The sequence below is a fragment of the Anastrepha obliqua genome, chromosome 4 (assembly GCF_027943255.1).
Source record: "Anastrepha obliqua isolate idAnaObli1 chromosome 4, idAnaObli1_1.0, whole genome shotgun sequence".
NCBI lineage: Eukaryota > Metazoa > Arthropoda > Insecta > Diptera > Tephritidae > Anastrepha > Anastrepha obliqua.
In genome coordinates, this window is record NC_072895.1 from 99,908,536 (window position 1) to 99,927,740 (window position 19,205).

General features: G+C 40.5%; 1 protein-coding gene across 1 annotated transcript in view; it reads right to left on the reverse strand.

Annotated features, from left to right (window-relative positions):
- Positions 1-263: 263 nt before the first annotated feature.
- The window catches only part of LOC129244303 (uncharacterized), a 67,235-nt gene continuing 48,293 nt past the window's right edge, over positions 264-19,205 (reverse strand). Inside the window, exon 5 of the mRNA XM_054881919.1 lies at positions 264-2,223. Coding sequence (XP_054737894.1) covers positions 1,768-2,223 — 456 coding nt within the window. The 3' untranslated portion in view covers positions 264-1,767. The remainder of the gene's footprint in view (positions 2,224-19,205) is intronic.

The window sequence follows — 19,205 nt, forward strand, 5'->3', positions numbered from 1 at the left end:
TTTGTAACTTTACTGTGATTTTCAGTGCACTTTAATTTATATTATTAAATTTGTTTATTATTAAAATATTGTATTATTAATTTTTTTTATTTATTTTAATTTTTATATTTAATTTTTTTTTATTTATTTTATTTTTTTATTAATTAATTAATTTTTTTTTATTTATTTTTTATTATTTTTTTTTATTCTTTTTATTTATTTATTTTAATTTTTATATTTACTTTTTTTAATTTTTTTTATTTATTTTTTTATTAAAATAATCTGCAGTTTAGGCTTATCGCAACTACACAGTGACTTTCCAGCGCTTCCGCACAGCCAATGTGCATGCACAGACCTCTGCAAATATCTGATCAATTGCATTTTAGAAGCTTGTCGCATTTTTGATCGCACTAAATTTTCAACAAACTTAATACTTCAAAACAGGCATAGTTTTAGCTCCAAAAAAAAAATTTTTGTTTTTTCCTAATTTTTAATATTTTTGATATTTTTTTCACCTGTATATTAAAAGAAATAATCCACCTCCTTCTATGTTGACGGCCCTTACCTTGTCGTTTTTTTTTAGAAACTTCTCCTCTAGCATAGCGTCGCTGCAATTTCAAATTAAGGTCATATTTTCCATTACTCTGACCAAAATGCAGTGATGTCTGGCGACAGGGCACTCGAAATCATCTGTACGCTATAGCAAAGCTTGTGTTCCAGTTAAAAAGCGACATAAGTAGAACACAGGCTCCTTTATGCCCACACTTCCTTGCGTGTTTACTTATTTTACTTCACAACACTGACTAGCTGTCGTAACCTTATCAAAATGAAATACACTTCATTGAAATGGAGATGTGAGAAATTACCCCTGAAAGTATACTTCATTTCAATTTTCCCCTACACTTCCACTAACTCTCGGAACAAAAGAAAGTTTGAAACTGACAAAATGACGCCACAATATTATTTTTATTTTAAGCTCATAGCCGCAATCGTAATGGCCATTTTTTTCTTCTTTAATTTCCTCTTATTCATACTTCCATCCTCATAGTTGCTTCTACCTTCATGGCCGATTGAAAAAAGAAACAAAGAAAATTGTTGCATATTCATCCTCATAGTTCTTTTTATTCTCATAACTGATGTTTTGAAATTTTTTCCTACTCCTATTTTCTTCCCCATAGCTGTTTTAATCCTCATGACCATTTTTGTTTTTGAAATTTTTTTTCTATAAATTTTTTCACCCCCTGCGCTACAGTTCACCCAACTTTCTTGCTATAGAGTGGACACACATAAATTTTAATATAATTGATTTATTAATGCGTTCAACCACAAGTTTTCTTCCAACAATTGTAAACTTCGCTTGTGTGCGTGCGTTTATGTTTGTTTGTGTATTTGTTTGTTTTTGTGGTTGTTATTGTCTCTCATTTATTGTCATTTCACTTTGTTTAGCAAAACTTTCATATTAATTTTTTTATTTATTTTTGTTTACATTTTTTCAAATACACAATTATTGTCATTTTAACCTAAGAACTACAATAAAATACTCATTTTACTCATTCGTATATATTTCGTTATTTAGTATATAGAGTACATATGTTTTTATATATATTTTTTTCTTTTGTGCTTCAAGAACTTTCAACTACTTCGGTAATATGTTTTTTTTTTGTTTTTTTTTTTTTTTTTTTGTTTTTCTTTGTCATCATAATTATTGTCATATGTATATTTTTGTATTGTTTTTTTATTATTTTTTTTTTTGGTATTTTTTCCGAAATATTTTTTTTTCATTCGCATTCAGTTAGCATCATTTTCCATGGAATCCGTGTCGGGTCGTCGAAAACTGCGACGATGCAATGCTGTTATACGCGGCGGTGTACCCCAGTGTTGTTGCTTGCCGAAACTCGAGCTGCCCGCACCGGCTGATCTGGTACGCGCTCGATAGGCGCTTTTGTTGTTAATAAACCGTCTTATGTGCTTGTTGTTCTTGTTGCTGGAACTGTTGTCGTACAGGCTGTTGGCCGTTGAGGCATAGGCGATTGGTGGCCGATTGATCGATGTCGGCAGCGCGTTGCTCACTATGCTGCTGTGCGCACCATCGGAATAGGCGTAGGGGTAGTGTTTAAAGGATTGACGGCCGCGTATACCGGCAGCACCGCCCCAGTGCACTACTGGGCGGTAGGGTAGGAAACAGCGTTTACAAACGGCTGCGATGGGTTGACGCAGTCGCTCGTGTGGGGGGTAGTATTCGACCTGTTGCGTTAGATTGATTGTTTGGTGGTAGTAGTAGCGCATTGCGTTGTTGGGAAGAAGAAGAAAATAAATTTCATTTAATTATTTGTTGAAGAGTATCGTACAAGTGTTTCGAACTAAGTAGTTAAGTTTTTATGTAAGTACACACACGTTCAATTATTTACAAAATGACAGCGAAAGCGTTTGTTTTTGTTTTTACAGATACAGCCACAATCTAGCTACTTCACAGTTAAAATTTACATAAAGACATACGGACACTTAAATTTACAACTACTAACAATACAGTGATAATTTTTAGTAATTGCAAAAGTCACCTAAGTACATAATTTTCAGTTAAGCTTAGTTAAATTCAATTAGAATTTGTAGTTTGACCATTTTTTTATAAAATGTGTGGAGGTGAACCTCATTGTTATTGATGGTATACAGGGTTGTTAATATTCGACGGACCCATCTGGCAACCCTGTATCTTTCGACAGAGACGTCAGATCGCTTAATGACATACCGCGTTGGAAGCGTCAGTCCGAGCAGATTTTTACCATGGAACAGTACACACCACGCGAGCGCTCCCAATTTGTTGAAATTTACATTCAACAAAAAAAAATAAATTGTGAAAACTCAACGTGCGTATAAAAAATTAAATAATGTGAAATATGCGCCTTCTAAGAACACCATTCAACATTTGTACGAAAGGTTTTCGACTGGTGATGCGACCAAGGCGATCGAATGAGAATATTGCTCTTGTGCGGGCCAGTGTTGAGACGTCACCAAGGTCACCCAAAATCGCCATTCTCAGCAGTTGGGCATTGCTCGGACCACTTCACAACGAATTATCCGCATTGATTTGCATTTATTCCCGTATAAGATTCAATTGACGCAAAGATTGTTGTATGCGGACAAGCTTCGTCGATTGGAATGGGCCCAAAAAACACATGGGTCCGTCGAATATGGGCAACCCTGTACTAAACAGCTGCATTGAAAAAAGTATCTAAGGAAGCTTGCACGAACAGTTCGAAGACCTTGCCTACGCTGCTGATATACATATGCCTTCTCTCCGTCAAACACACCGGACATGCAGAACAACCTCGTCAGGAATGCAGGACTAAAAATAAATCACGAGAAAACGAAAGCCGTGAAAATTCGTTCGACGAGCAGCCGCACGTTCCTCGTAAATGGTGATCACATTGAGAACGTTGACATTTTCACTTACTTATGTAGTTCATTGCCGTTGTAGATAGTGCGCAACCAGACGTTATCGCCAGAATAAATAAAGCACAGCTTCGAGCTATCTGGTCGTCGAGCATCCTCAGCTTACACACAAAATGATGTATTTTTAAGTCAAATGTACTAACAGTACTCCTGTACGTATCGGAAACATGGGAGCCAACTGGATTAAAAACACAATTTTAAGAATTCAGAGCTGAATGAACAGATCTTCACGCAGGATAGTGCAGATCTGGTGACCCAACATCATGACTAACGACGATCTATACGAGAGGTACCAAATTCAACTGGTAGCTAAGATGGTATGACTGTGAAAGTGAAGGTGATTTGGGCATACGCTTTGCAAAGATGCAAGTGAAATCTGTCATCTGAATTGGAACCCCAAAAAAAAGGTTCGCAAGTTGGTCGCCCAAAAATATCTTGGAGGAGAACGGTCTAGAAGAAAGTTGAAACGTCAGGAAAAACTTGGAACGAAATCAAGCAAAAACAGAAACGGATGGAGGTGTTTTTTTTGAGGCCCTATGATTCAGTGGGAGAAACAGGAACTGATGAAGATGATGATGATGAACCTCATCAAGATATCCGGAATATATTGAAATATTGAAAGAAACTCCATAAGCCACCTTAATCGAAAAGTTTTCGGAACAACCGCCAGCTGCCGCCCTAGGTCAATTGATTTGAGTTCTGTTTTTTTTTTTTTTGTTTGTCTCGCTGCCACATCGGTAATTAATATTTCCACGAAAATCTTATCGCCATCTTAAAAATGCTGCGAAGCTGTTTCGGTAACAATCCTCTGAAGAAAACAGCCTTTTACGAGTGGCATGAACGCTTCACAAGAGATCGTGAGTCCATCGAGGATGATGAAAGTAGTGGCAGGCCGTCGACATCGTAAATTGATGAAAACATTAATAAAGTGAAAGAAAAGTTGATCAATAACAGCAAATTAACCAACAGAGAGTCGGCAGAAGACTTAAATATTACTTATAGATCAGGGTATTTTAATTAATTATTTGGGTTTGCGGCAAAGTTGGCTCCAAAGAAACTAAATTTCATGCAAAAAGGGGACCGCGTTGATATCGCTAAAGACATGATTTTCAAGGCTGAATCCAGCAATAGTGAAGGTGAGACGTGTGCTTATATTATATACGAAATAAATCAACCCCACCATTACTCAACGTCTAAACAAGGACTGATTTGAGGAGTGCGTGATTTCGTGTGAAATGAGCGAGCAGAATTCTGTTTGGTGACGTGTGAGATGCTTTTCGAACGGCAGAAAAGAAAAGGTTTTCTGCAACGCATCGTCACTAGCGATGAAAAATAGATCTATTATGATAACCCTAAGCGTCGGAAATGTTGGAGCTTGCCAGGTGAACCAAGTCCATGGACAACGAAAAAAAATATTCATGCTTCAAAGGTTATGTTGAGCATCTGGCAATCGTTACCGACTGCAGCTAATGCGTTTGAATCGAGCTCTCAGCGTATTTTAAGCCAATTTACTGGAAGCCCTGTGACGGTTACTTTTCTGTTAATGATAGACTGTTCTAAAGGTTTTGTTGATAAAAAATCTTGGTGAGTCATTTGGATTAGATGAAACGGCGCTCTCTTTTTACATGTTTTGATTATATGGGGCCAATCATCCGGTGAAAAAATGTTTTGTTTTTCGCACATGGCCAATAATGGCAAAATCTAAGTCATTGGGCAAATAACGGGTGATTTTTTAGCTATTGTCTTTTTAAAAAGTTGGTTTAAACAGCTGACGCACGTTTCGTGTTTTGTTTCACTGTCAAACATCTTCAGTTTGGTCTATATTTTAACCATGAATCGTCTTACAAACGAACAACGCTTGCAAATCATTGAGTTTTATTATGAAAATGCGTGTTCTGTTAAGAAAGTTTGTCGCGCGCTTCTTCCATTTTATGGTCAGTTTAATCGACCCACTGAAGCGGCTATTCAAGCTATTGTGACTAAATTTAGAACCAAACCACCAACTGAAGAAAATATCGCAGCTGTATCGGCCAGTGTTAATGATGACCACCAATTATCGATGGAAATTAACGTGGAAAGGATTTAGGTGTGAAGCCTTTCAAAATACAGCTGGTGCAAGAATTCAAGCCGAACGACCTACGCAACGCAAAATTTTTGGTGAATGGGCTCTTGGAAAGTTGGCCGAAGATCCACTTTTTTATCGAAAAATTGTGCTCAGCGACGGAGCTCATTTTTGGATCATGGGTACGTAAATAAGCAGAATTTGTCGATTTCGGAGTGAAGATCAGCCAGAAGAATTGCAAGAGCTACCAATGTAGCTAGAAAAGGTCACAGTTTGGTGCGGTTTATGAGCTGGAGGTATCATTGAACCGTACTTTTTCAAAGATGCTGCGAATCGTAACGTACGTGTGAAAGGTGAACGCTACCGTGAAATGATATCCACCTTTTTTTTGCCCAAAATGCAAGAACTTGACTTGCATGACATGTGGTTTCAGCAAGACGGTGCCACATGCCACATGACACACAGCAAGCGTAACAATGGACTTGTTGAGAGGCGAGTTCGGTGAACATTTTATTTCACGTTCGGGACCTGTCAATTGGCCACCCCGATTGTGCGATATAACGCCTTTAGATTACTTTTTGTGGGGCTATGTTAAAGCTCATGTCTTATCAGACAAGCCTGTTTCAGTCAACGCATTGGAAGACAACATTAAAGCATTTATATGTGAGTTACCGGCCGAAACATTGGAAAGAGTACGCCAAAATTGGACTAAGCGGATGGACAATTTAAGCGCAATCGCGGTCAACATTTGCATGAAATAATCTTCAAACATTAAATTATATGGACTGTACTATCGATTTAAATAAAAATTTCATGCATTTCTCTGAATTTTACTACTGTGGGTAAAAAGTAAGGTGAATTTATTTGTCAAACTTCGCGGGATTAAAATTTCGCTCTAGTTATTTTTTTCATGAGTTAGCAGCACTGTTAGTAACATCTGGGCCAACTTGCATATGAATATCAATATCAGTAATATATTTACGCTTGTGTTTACCAAACGACCAAGAGTGCATTTTTCGATTTTTACAATGTCTGATTTGATTGAGCAGAGAAGTGTCATCAAATTTTGTTTGTGGAATGAAATTTCGGCTGCGGAAACGTTTAGCATGTTGCAGAAGGCATTTGGTGATTCGACCATGTCGCAGAAAAATGTTTATAAGTGGTACAAAGACTTCAAAGAGGGTCGAGAACGTGTTGATGGCTTGGAGCGCTCCGGACGACGATCGACGTCAACAACGTCAATGACCAACACGTCGTCGTCGCGTTGATGTGTGTGAAACAATGCTTTCAGACTATCAGGACAAGCTCACATGCATCGTTACGGGAGATGAGACTTGGATTTATGCTTACGACCCTGAAACAACCGACCAATTAAGCGAATATCGTGCTTAAGGCGAGGCCAGACCGAAAAGAGCACGTCAAAGTCGTTCAAAAATAAAAGTCATGATGACAGTTTTTTTCGATTTTCGTGGTGTGGTGCACTATGAATTCCTTCCACCTGGCCAAACTGTTAATAAGGAATATTATTTGAGCGTTATGCGTCGTTTACGTGAAGCAATTCGTCTAAAAAGACCAGAATTATGGGCCAACAACTCTTGGTTTTTGCATCACGATAATGCACCTCCTCACACTGCACTCGTTCTTCGTGACCATTTCGCCAAAAATTCCACGCATATCGTTCCGCAACCACCGTATTCACCTGATTGGGCTCCGTGTGACTTCTGGCTATTCCCAAAACTCAAGAGACCACTCCGGCGAACGCGTTTCGAGTCGATTGAGGAGATAAAAGCTGAATCGCAGAAGGTGCTGATGGCTGTACCGGAAATGGACTATTTGGCATGTTTCGGGGATTGAAAAAATCGTTGGCATAAGTGTATTTCATCGAGAGGGAACTATTTTGAAGGGGATGAAATTGATTTACAAGAACAAATAAAGATTTTTCATTTTACAACCAAATTCGCCTTACTTTTTGCCCACAGTAGTAGGTGTGTTTTTTTGAAAAACTTTCCTATAGCTCTTAAAAAATCACCGTTTAGCTGTGTCCAACAAGTTTCAATAAACTTAAGGTGGTTTAAATATTTCTGTTTGTTATGTTATTATTTTTTCGAAGTGTGCAGCGTAAGTCTTTATGCACTGAAACGATTTATAAAGGTTGTCAAAAAAGTCTTGCGGTATTTCCGCAAGCTTGTCTTTGCAAGCGCGTAGTTCTGGTTGTATTCGTCCCATCGGTTCACGCTAGAGCTTTTTGGAAAGCTCTTTTCACGTGCTAACACGTATTTTATTAATTGTTGTTTGCTTTTAGTCGTTCGTGAGTTATAGCGTCGCAAACATGGAGCAAAATAAAGAGAAAATACGGCATATTTTACAGTACTACTACGATAAAGGCAAAAATGCATCTCATGCTGCCAATAAAATTTGTGCAGTTTATGGACCCGATACAGTTTCCATTTCCACCGCACAACGATGGTTTCAACGTTTTCGTTCTGGTGCAGAGGTGATCGAAGATGCGCCACGGTCCGGAAAGCCTGTCGTCGAAAATTGCGATAAAATCGCTGAATTGATCGAAAGAGACCGGCATAGTAGCAGCCGTAGCATCGGCCAAGAGCTGGGCATGAGTCATCAAACCGTTATAAACCATTTGAACAAGCTTGGATTCAAAAAGAAGCTCGATGTATGGGTGCCACGCGACTTGACGCAAGAAAACATTTTTGCCCGTATGGATGCATTCGAATCGCTTCTGAATCGCAACAAAATCGACCCGTTTTTGAAGCGGATGGTGACTGGCGATGAAAAGTCTGTCCCTTACGACAACGTGAAGCGCAAACGGTCGTGGTCGAAAAGCGGTGAAGCTGCCCAGACGGTGGCCAAGCCTGGATTGACGGCCAGCAAAGTTCTTCTGTGTGTTTGGTGGGATTGGCAGGGAATCATCCACTATGAGCTGCTCCCCTGTGGCCAAACGCTCAATTCGGACCTGTACTGCTAACAACTGGACCGCTTGAATGCAGCACTCATGTAGAAGAGGCCATCTTTGATCAACAGAGGCCGAATTGTCTTCCATCAGGACAACGCCAGGCCACACACATCTTTGGTGACGCGCCAGAAGCTCCGGGAGCTCGGATGGGAGGTTCTTTTGCATCCACCGTATAGTCCGGATCTCGCACCAAGTGATTACCACCTATTTCTGTCCATGGCGAACGAGCTTGGTAGTCGGAAGTTGTCCACAAGAGAGTCCTGTGAAAATTGGCTCTCCGAGTTTTTTGACAATAGGGAAGCGAGCTTCTATAAGAGGGGCATTATGAAGTTGGCATCTCGTTGGGAACTCGTCATCGAACAAAACGGCGCATATTTGACTTAAATCGCATTATTATAACCAATTTTATGAACAATTGAAAATTCAATAAAAATACCGCAAAACTTTTTTGACAACCTTTATTAGATTATGGAGTTAAACGAAATGGCTTCTGAAATAAATTACTTATTATTCAGTTGCCAAAAAAATTTGATATTTAACGCTGCTAATATTTATTATTCAGGAAAGTCATTATAAATATAAAAAGTTATGACTATACCAAGGGCTTTGACACTTAAATTTAAGATTTTTCAAAAAGTGGAGTTAATCGATGTGTGCATTCAGCGGCTCAAATATCAATAAAAATATTGTACCTTCACAAATTTTCTTTGAAAATATATTATTTGTTTGTGTTATTTAATTTTCAATTTGCATTTAGACTCTTTGCTCTTGGGTCAAACTTCAACTGTCCCTTCGCCACTCCCACATAAGTGTCGGCCCAAGTGAAAAATGTACATTAAACGCCTTTATCTTTGCGCCACAGAGACTTCAATATACACACATACATATACATATACAGATGAACAAATATTTAATTGTTTTACTTTAAATTAATTTCATACTATTTACAAAGCGTATATCCGTAAAGTTGTTATGTATGTGTATGTGTGTGTGTAGGTATGTATTGTTATGCAGTATTCAGTTATTTATTTAATTTTACATGTTAAAAATTCATGTGTGCACTTGTACGATAATTTACGTATACATACATACATACGAACATGTTTTTGTGTGAGTGCAAATGTGAGACATTAACGACGTTTTAAGCATACTTATGTACATATGAAAGTGTGTGTGTGTGTGTGTGTGTGTCGAATGGCCACTACAGCCGAGTGTGCTTATAGGTGGTGGTCTCTCCGGTATTCTGGTGAGTGTAGACAAGGAAATGGCACAGCCAGAATGCTGGGGAAATTGTTTTTCTAATAGCGCTCGCTCGCCCCCCGCAGGCAAAGGCAAAACCTACGAATGCATTTCTACTTTCTCATAAAAGCCATCTGCCGTGCGGAGACGTCATAAAATTGTACGGACCTCCGTTTGTAGGAAAACAACCTAGACACTCGCCGCAAATTGGAGGCTATATGTGCCACATTATTATACATTATTGTTATTGTTATTCCGTACGTGTGTGTATGTTTGTGTTTGTAAGCTGAACATATTTGCATAATTTCATACATGTAATATATGTGCGTGCTTATGTGTGCGTGAGTGCATACATTTTTGTGGGCGAGACAATCCGCGTGTTGCTACAAGGACATGTACGAGTATTGTATTTTAACAGCTTTGAACCACACAAATTCTAAAAATAGATTATTTTTTCTAGAAAAGCGCTTAAATATTATGTTAATTTTAGCTTTATGTAAATCTTTCACATTATTTTAACTTTGTAGATACAGTTAAGTGTATGCATATTAGGCAGGGTCAATTTCTTTCTTTCTTGTTTTTTTTAAAGGCTGGAATGAGTCGGTCTACTGGGAATATTTAATGTGCACGAAGAAAAACACAATCTCGCTTTGTACTTTTTGATACGACCACATGGTTTTCGCTTCTTTGTAAACACCCACTTGCAACCAATCACGTTTTTATGCTTTGGTCGCCCCAAAACACACACGTATTATTTTGAGTAAGCGAATCGAACTCTATTTGCATGGCTTCCTCCCAATATTCGCACTCTGGCGAAGACAAAGCTGCTTCTATTGTTTCCGGACTCTCAGCAATGTAATATAAAACCTCTACCTCATTATACCGCTTTTTTGGCCTACCAACAGTACCTGTTCGTAAGAATTTGGGTCTTCCTCGACCTCTTTTTCGCGTAACTACCGAGTCGTTTTCTTCCTCTAAAGAATACTCTTCATCATAATCGTAATTGTCTTCGAGTTGATCTTTAACAACACTTTCATTCTGAATTTCACCACACTTGCCATCATCCGATTGCGATGACTCTTTTACTTCATGGTAGAAAGGTACTTCTTCACTAATGTCTTCTTGTATCAAAATTGATTCCAAAGACGTTTCAAAAAATATGCAATCTCGAGCTATAACAATGCTTCGCTTATTTCGATTATAAAGTCTACAGGGTTTGATTGAAAAGAAACGAGTCTTATTTTTTTTAAGCAGTTTTATTAAACCTTTTGGCTTATACAACTCAATATTCTTCAAAATAGGACCCTTGAGCGTCAATACACCGCTGGTAGCGGTCTTTCCACTGCAAGAAACATTTTTTAAACTCATCCCCCGGAATCGCGTTCAGTTCGGCTGTCACAGTTTTTTGGATCGCCTCGATGGAGTCGAAACGCCTCCCCTGCAGCTTTCTTTTCAGGCGCGGGAACAAGAAGAAGTCCGGAAGGGACAGGTCTGGGCTGTAGGGAGGGTGGGGAAGCACCGGCACCCCCATCTTGGCCAATGCAGAGGTGCAGAGGAAAGCGGTGTGCGCCGGCGCATTGTCGTGATGAAGGGTCCAATTGTTGACGAGGTCGGGCCGAACCCGACCACGACGCGGTTTTTCAGCCGCAGGAGCACTTCTTTGTAAAATGCTGCGTTTACAGTGCATCCTGAAGGTACAAACTCCTTGTCGAAAAACATGATCAGCATGGTTTTGACCTTGGATTTCGACATGCGCGCCTTCTTGAATCGTGGCGACTGGCTCGTGTGTCACTGGGCACTGGACAGAGATTGGTCCCCGTAAGCCTCCTTGAGTAGCCCAATGGTTTCGGTACTCGTTTTGTTTAGCTTTACGCAAAATTTGATCGAGTCACGTTGCTCCAACGATCGCTGCATTTTCGCCACTGCAAAATCCTAACACACTTTTAAAACAGCTTTGACGCACGGAGCGATGTTGACTGCACCACTGTTGGCAGCGAACTGGGACCGGTTCCTAGTGGAAGGGGAAGGTCCAACGATCATTTTCCCTCACCAGCCGATTCGGTTGATCGCTTGGCAGACGCTCCGCGCGGGAATTCTCATTACTGTTCAATCAAACCCTGTATAGCCTTTAGCACTTCCGACATAGCCAACAAATTTTAGTTTAGTGCCTCTTGTATCGAATTTGCCGCCCACAACTTTTTATGTGTATTAACTCGCTAGGCTTTACGCACACTGTAATTGTTGCCAATGCTTTCTGGTCACTTTTTACCCAGAGCGCCCTTGCAATCTCTTCGTCCGGCTTTTCGCCAAGCACATATTCCCACAAATCTTGTGTTATTACCAGGCTTTTTACCTGTACCGACCACTTCGCGTAATTGTCCGGGCAAAGTTTTTCTATATTTGCGATTGCACTCATTTTTTTTCAAATCAACGGTTTAACGAAAAACAAAATCAATTACCCACGTGATCTGGGCCCATAACCATTGTAAGGTTATGTTACTTTAATATGTCATAAAATGAAAACGCGCGTGTAAACGCTACGATTGCTTTATTTCAACTGAAAAATTATGTACACATAGAATAACGAATGACAAATATAAATGTGTTGCTATGATTCTTACATTTTCCAACAGAAACAACGTTCACATCGTGAAATTTGGTTAGGTTAGGTTAGGTTAAATGGCTGCCCTAGCTAAAGGGCTCACTTGGACAAATGTTAAGAAATTCGTCCGTTGTGGTGCCATACATGGGAGAGGAGAAAGGAGATGGGAAGGAATAAGGAGCCTTTGGATTAGATACGATGATGACCATACATTTTTACAACGGCGCCGACGGGGGCTGATTTGCGTTCGTAGTTAGCCGTAACAAGCTACTGATGAACTTCACAAAATTTACGGTATTTACACCGGCTATATCCGCAGGCGTAGCGAAAAAGTGAGAGCCCAGATTTCTAAGTCTTTGCCAGACGAGAGCAGGGCAGCTGAGAAGAAGGTATTGAGACGATTCCACCTCGTCCTTCAGACAGTTTCTGCAGAACGGACTTGAGGCAATCCCAAGTCTTACGGCGTGAATACCTAACGGACAATGTCCGGTAAGGATGCCCACCAAATTTGAGAGCTGGGGCTTTGTTAGCCTTAGGAGTTCCCTTGAGCATCCCCGATCTACCCGTGGCCAGAAGGATCTCGCGACCTTGCACGTTTGCGCACTAGCTCAGCGCTCGCTGAGTTGACTCGAGGCCCATCTTTCCAGGAGCAGACCACAGGTTCTCAATTCTCTCATTTCGCGACGAAACCGTCTCCAATGTTCCCTGTCTAGCCAGCTCATCAGCCCAGCAGTTTCGCTCTATGCCGCTGTGCCCGGGAACCCAAATGAGCCTCATGATGAAGTATTCGGATGCAATCGAGACAGAAGCCAGACATTCCCCGACCAATCTCGAGCGCACAAACAGCGAGTCCAAGGCCCAAATTGCCGATTGGCTATCGGAGTAAATATTTACTTCCTTAACGGTAATTACCGAATTAAGCAACCAGTCCACCGCTTCCTTAATTGCGGATACCTCCGCTTGGAAAACACTACAGTGGTCCGGGAGCCTAAATTTAAGTTTGATGGGAGGCTCCTTACAGAATACTCCCCCACCAACCTTTCCGTCCAACTTCGAGCCATCCGTGAACATGTTTGCCATGCCTTGCCGCCGAATGTTGCACCCCGCCCACTCATCCCTTGAGGGAATGTGAGTAGAAAAAGGTCCGCTCGGACCTAGCGTGGGTGTACAGTGGTCCAGCAGCATAGGGATGAACTCAAAGTTTTTAAGAATGCTAGAGTGTCCGTAACTTAAGTCTAGCCTATGGCCCGAACACCTTAATCTGATTGCGGCGCGTGCAGCTGTAGTTTTTCCTACAATCACCACGGGCGCCACATTCAGCATAGCGTTAAGCGCTAGAGTAGGAGTGGTACGGAGAGCCCCACTGATTCCAATGAGGGCAGACCTTTGTACCCTCTCCAGCTTCTTAACTGATACCATCCTTTCTAGCGAGTTCCACCAGACAAGGACTCCGTATAGCAAGATTGGTTTTATAATCGTGTTATAAAGCCAAAAAGTGACTTTAGGCGAGAGGCCCCATCTTATGCCGATAGCGCCCCTGCAACCATACAGGACGACTGTTGTCTTTCTGATTCTCTTTTCAATGTTTGGCTTCCATGTAAGACCTCTGTCAAGGATGAGTCCCAGGTACTTCACCTTGTCAGTCACCGCTTTGCGGAGTGCCCTTGTTCACCCAATGGCGACGAGTTCGGAACGTACTCCGAGGCCTGCCAGGGTTTTAACGGGACGGGGGCAGTCACGACATTTGCCCACCAGCCGTTTCGGTTGAGTTTCACCCCAGCGTACTCAGGTGGCAGAGTGCCGCAACCACCAGCTCAGGAAACGAAGTTCAAGTCCAGAGAGTATAGAGAATGCCAAAAGAATGCAGGGTCGTCACCGTTCAGGTTTAAGGCCGTTAAGGCCGCAGATCATTTGGCGTTACCCAGGGTGCACCACGCGGAGGCGATCTGAATTATGAAATTTGGTGCTCATAAGCTTTCTTGTGCTCCGCGTTCAGCCGAATTTGGTATAGCTAAATGCAATAAATTTCTTCAGAAAAAAGTATTGTCAAAACAAGTAGAAAACAAATAAATGCGTAAAGGCAAATATACCAGCCAGGCCGCTGAAATTGTGAATGGTGTTTATGGTGTCGATAGCTGATTATGAGCAATTTCGGTTCCATCGATTCCGTTCAGGCATTTCTGGTGTTAAAAAAAATATCAATAATGTCGAAAATGTCAATAAAATTCTAGAAATAATCGAAGTTGACTGGCTTGTTAGTAGTCGTATCATCGCTTAGGAGCTAAAAATTTACCATAAAATAGTTTTAAACCATTTGCGCAAAAATTTGACGTAAAAATAATGGCTTTGTTTTCCCTCAAATTATTATTGTATACCAGCACTTGAGAGCTCTACTTCCTCGGAAAAGTCTCGATTTGCTCAAAAGAAGTCATGGATTTCGCAGTCATGAATTCGCACCATCTCACAAGACTAAAATTGTGAACGAATTCCTTGCCAAGCACTCAATAAATATCCTCAAACAATCGCCGTATTCACCTGATATGGCTTCAGCTGACTCTTTCTCGCTTTCCTATACTCAAACCATCACTTCGAGGTATCTCCTTTCATTCGATAGTAGACACGAGATGAGAGAAGTAACAGCGAAGCCGGAAACTATTTATGTTGGAAGAAGAAGTTTTTGATGAATGAGTTAATTGTTGAAGCTTTTCGAAAAGTGCCTACTTTGAAGAGGTTACAATGAATTTGATTGATAATAAATATTTTAAATTTTTTGAAGCGTTTGAATAAAATCTTTTTCACGCCAGACATTTCTTCAAATTGGAGAAGAAAAACTAGTCCGAAGGAACCGAGAAAACCAACTCTGGAGAATAGGGGGATGTCAAACGAGTTGGAGCCCTATTTCCATTAATAGTGCGATCACAACTGCTGAAGCGTGAGCTGGTGCGCTGTCGTGATGGAAAAGGAAAATCACTCGCCTTACTCGATTTAAGTGAATGCCAAACAAACGAAACAAATAGACCGATCTGGCTGAAACTTGGTGGGTGTTCTTCTAAGAGTTGCCGCTAACTAATCATCTCTCTGAATTTGAGCGCACTTTTTACAAAGCATTGCTACTTACGACACGGTTCTTACAGGCGGTTCTACGCAACCGGAACGACCAGGATTTATATCCGGCCAAGGGTTGTCACTTCAGCAGCATTTCCCGTGTATGTATGGGGAATGTTTATGCTGCTATAATAACAACAAAGACAAGTATAAACTCACTTTTAAAATATGCATTCAAAAACTTCTTTACAAAGCGTTCCGCATTGCGTTTAGTGAAGGGTCTCACCTCTTTCTGCCTCAGTTGTTGTGTGAATAGGCTAAAGTGTTACTTTTGAGATGACAGTAATTGACAGATACTTCATTAGCAGCCAACTTGACATGAAAAATGTACTAGCGCGATTTTAGCTACTGAAGGCATATCTCGGGTCATATAAGGTGAAGTCCAAAATAAACAAGACTGGCGTCATATAAAATGTTTTTGATGGCGCCATCTTTTGAGTTAGTGCGTTGGAAATTACATCCCTAGCTGACTTCCAGTGAAAGCTTGGTGACATTCGGGAAGCGAAGTTATTGCGTCTAGAAAAATGAGTTTCGAACAAAGAGCTAATATCAAATTTTTTTTAAAATCGATAAAACGTTTACCGAAACATTTAAATTGACGAAAAAAGTTTATGGCGATGATTGTCAATGAACATACAGGCCGCCCAAAATCAGTAATGACCGAAAACGTCATCGAAATTGTTCGTAAATTTATCAACAATGAATCAAAATCATCGTTAAAATTCATAGAATTGGAGTTGAATATCTCCAAAACATCGATTTATCACATTTTGACTGATTTGGGCTTATGACAGGTCTGTGCACGTTTCATTCCGCACAAGTTAACTGAGGAGCAAACATTGCTCTGACTTCAACATTCGAAAGACCTCATTAAAGAGACGAGAAAGGACGACAACTTCCTTTACAACATTGTAACTGATGATGAAACGTGGAGTTTCTAACATGAATCTGAGACTAAGCGGCAAAGTGCTCAGACGAGCCACCACTAAAAAAATCGCGTTTGGAGAAGTCAAAAATCAAGTCGTTGCTAACTTTTTTTAGTATTCCAAGGGAATTGTCCACAAGGAGTTCAGGCCAATGGGCCAAACCGTCCATGCAATTTTCTATCTTGGCGTTGTGAAGCGTTTGTTGCATCGCATTCATCGAATTCGACCTGAACACCGCGAAGGAGAAAACTGGCGCTTATGGAATGTTAATGCACCATCTCATCGATCCACCCTGGTGACTAAAAATTGCATTTTAGCCATCCATCTTTCACCGTAGTCACCTGATTTGGCTCCCTGTGACTTCCACCTATTCGGAAAATTGCATTTGGCTATGAAACGAAAACGTTTTGCGTTCTTAGAGGCCATCCAAAAGGCTTGTACCGGCATCCGGTCAATGACATGAAACATTCTTTCGAAAAGCGTTAAGGTCACACTATTTTGAATAACTAAAGTCGAAGTTATCAGAACAAAGCTCCTGTCGTTTCTATTTTAGCTCAGTCTTGTTTATCTTGGACTTCACCTTGTATGTCTTTAAAAGCGAAGAAATTTGCGGAGTCGTCGTTCAGCGCAGCCGGTATGGAGTGTACACACAACAGGCGATTCTAGTTATCGATTATTGAAATGATCTGAACTTCTAAGTGTTTATTAAATGTCTGAAAGCGACTGTTACCCACAATGCATAAACATGCGCTGGAAGGCCAATGTTGCCATATAGCAATCTGCACGGAAAATCATAGACTTATGGGAAGAAGTACTCGGAGGAAAGACTTTCTCAATATACTACACCATACGCAATGTTCTATTGATTTGAATCGTTTGGTCTATAGTTTTGGGTATATTTCTGAAGATATCTGAAGCCATAGACATCACATACAACCAAGTGAACAAATTAAAAGATATTCCAGTCTTGAAAACTAGTATCGAATTCAGTATTCTTGACATATGGCCTCAAATTTTCAACAAAATTGTGAAAAAAATGCCTGTTCTAAGAGTATGAACTTCAAACGTCATAGTGTTGCCCGTACTCCTGAGATAATTTTGCAATAATAATATCCCCGACCTAACTACTGTATAGAAAATTAAAAAGCCCATGCTTTTCATTTAAATTTTGCATTCTAAAACTTTTACACAACACATCTTGCTTCCATGTAAGTCTTCCAATTGGGTTCTGATGTCATGAGTAAGATTCTTTCTCTCAAACTAGAGAATATTTTCAGATTTGCCAAGGAATCTGGAAATTTCTTACAGGTCTAGCTATCTCTATGGTTCTATTCTATCCTATCCTATTATTTTTGGTTACTTCGTTCCTTTCCTCCTTGACTGCCTACCATTTCACTTTCCAGAGCTTTAAATACAATTAATGCTTTAGGAGTTACCAAATATCTCGGTGCTTCTTGGCTCGACTTTTTCAAATTTCAATTTCAAGATTTCCAAATAGGCGATGGAAAGTAATTTTTACGACCCGGTCTAATATGCATGTATATGTGTATGTGTGTGTGTATACATGTAACTTTTTAATCTAAGACTAAGGTCAAAGTACGCAATACAGCTTTTCTAAACGTAGCTGTGTGGGGGTGTGAAGAAGCGCAGCTGCATAGAGAGTAAAAATAAATATTAATGCGTGCATAATCGAGGGTGAGTATAAATCACATAATAACAAATAAGCAAAACAAAATTTAAATAAAAAAATGAAATGAGCTTAAAAAGATACCATCACGATAAATCTCCTTGCTGAGTCTGCAGCTCCCACTTGCCCAGTTACACAGGAATGATATCACTTAAGTTATGAAATTCGAAAAGAAGTTCAGAATTGAACTGGACGACTGGGTAAACGTGAAAGGGAATTCCAAGAGTGCATCCACTTATGCACAGATGGCACGAAGACCCCAAAAGGCATAGGCGCTGGAGTATATGGCGCCAGAACCAAGCCTTCTCTGCCGATGGGTAGTTTTTCAAGCAGTTTCCAAGCAGATGTGTGCGAATAGGCCATCTGTCTAACAGCAGTGAACAATTTAAACAGGAATCTTCGTAATGAGCGAATTGCCATGCTGAGCGACAGTCAGGTGGGAGTTTGCAGCAAGAATATTAATGAAACTTCGAAAGAATGGGAGCGCAAAGCGAATGCGACCGATATAGAATACCCAACAGATGCCCAGATATGTCGCCGAAAGAAGCCATTTTAAAACAGATCTCCTGTGGGGATGACTGTAATTACGAACAGACAACAAGCAGGAACGCGTGAGGTAAAACCTCAAGACGAACCCAGACGACAATTAGATATCGAGTAACGCTACTGAAATTATCCGATGCCCCATTGGTGACAAACCAATGGATGCTATTGATAGCGTAGAACTCCAATACGCAATTAAGAGAGGAACCTGGACGCAGGTACCTGGTGTTTCTAAAAGGCATAAACACGGCTCCGCCTTGATGACATTGCACTTAGCAGTCCCAGCGTGGAATTCTGCCGAGAGGGGAGGAATGTTAAAGGGTTAGTGCGAGCATGCCCCACATACCACAGGTGTGACGGCACCTTTGATGATGTTTCTGACATTTTCGATTTTAACCTCCTCTGAAAAAATAAAAAAGACAGGTGGCACTCACGGCACTGCCAACCTGTGAGAATAAGTCCTCACTGGTCCTTGAGTGTATCGAGAAACTGAATTTGTTAGGTACGGACAATCGTATCCGGCTAATTAGGGTCCCAGGACACAGGGTTATAACCGGGAACGAAGTAGCGGACGCATTGAGAAGAGAGGCTGCGGTCTCGTTAATAATAGAACCCGAGCTCTTCCTTGTTATGGGACAAAA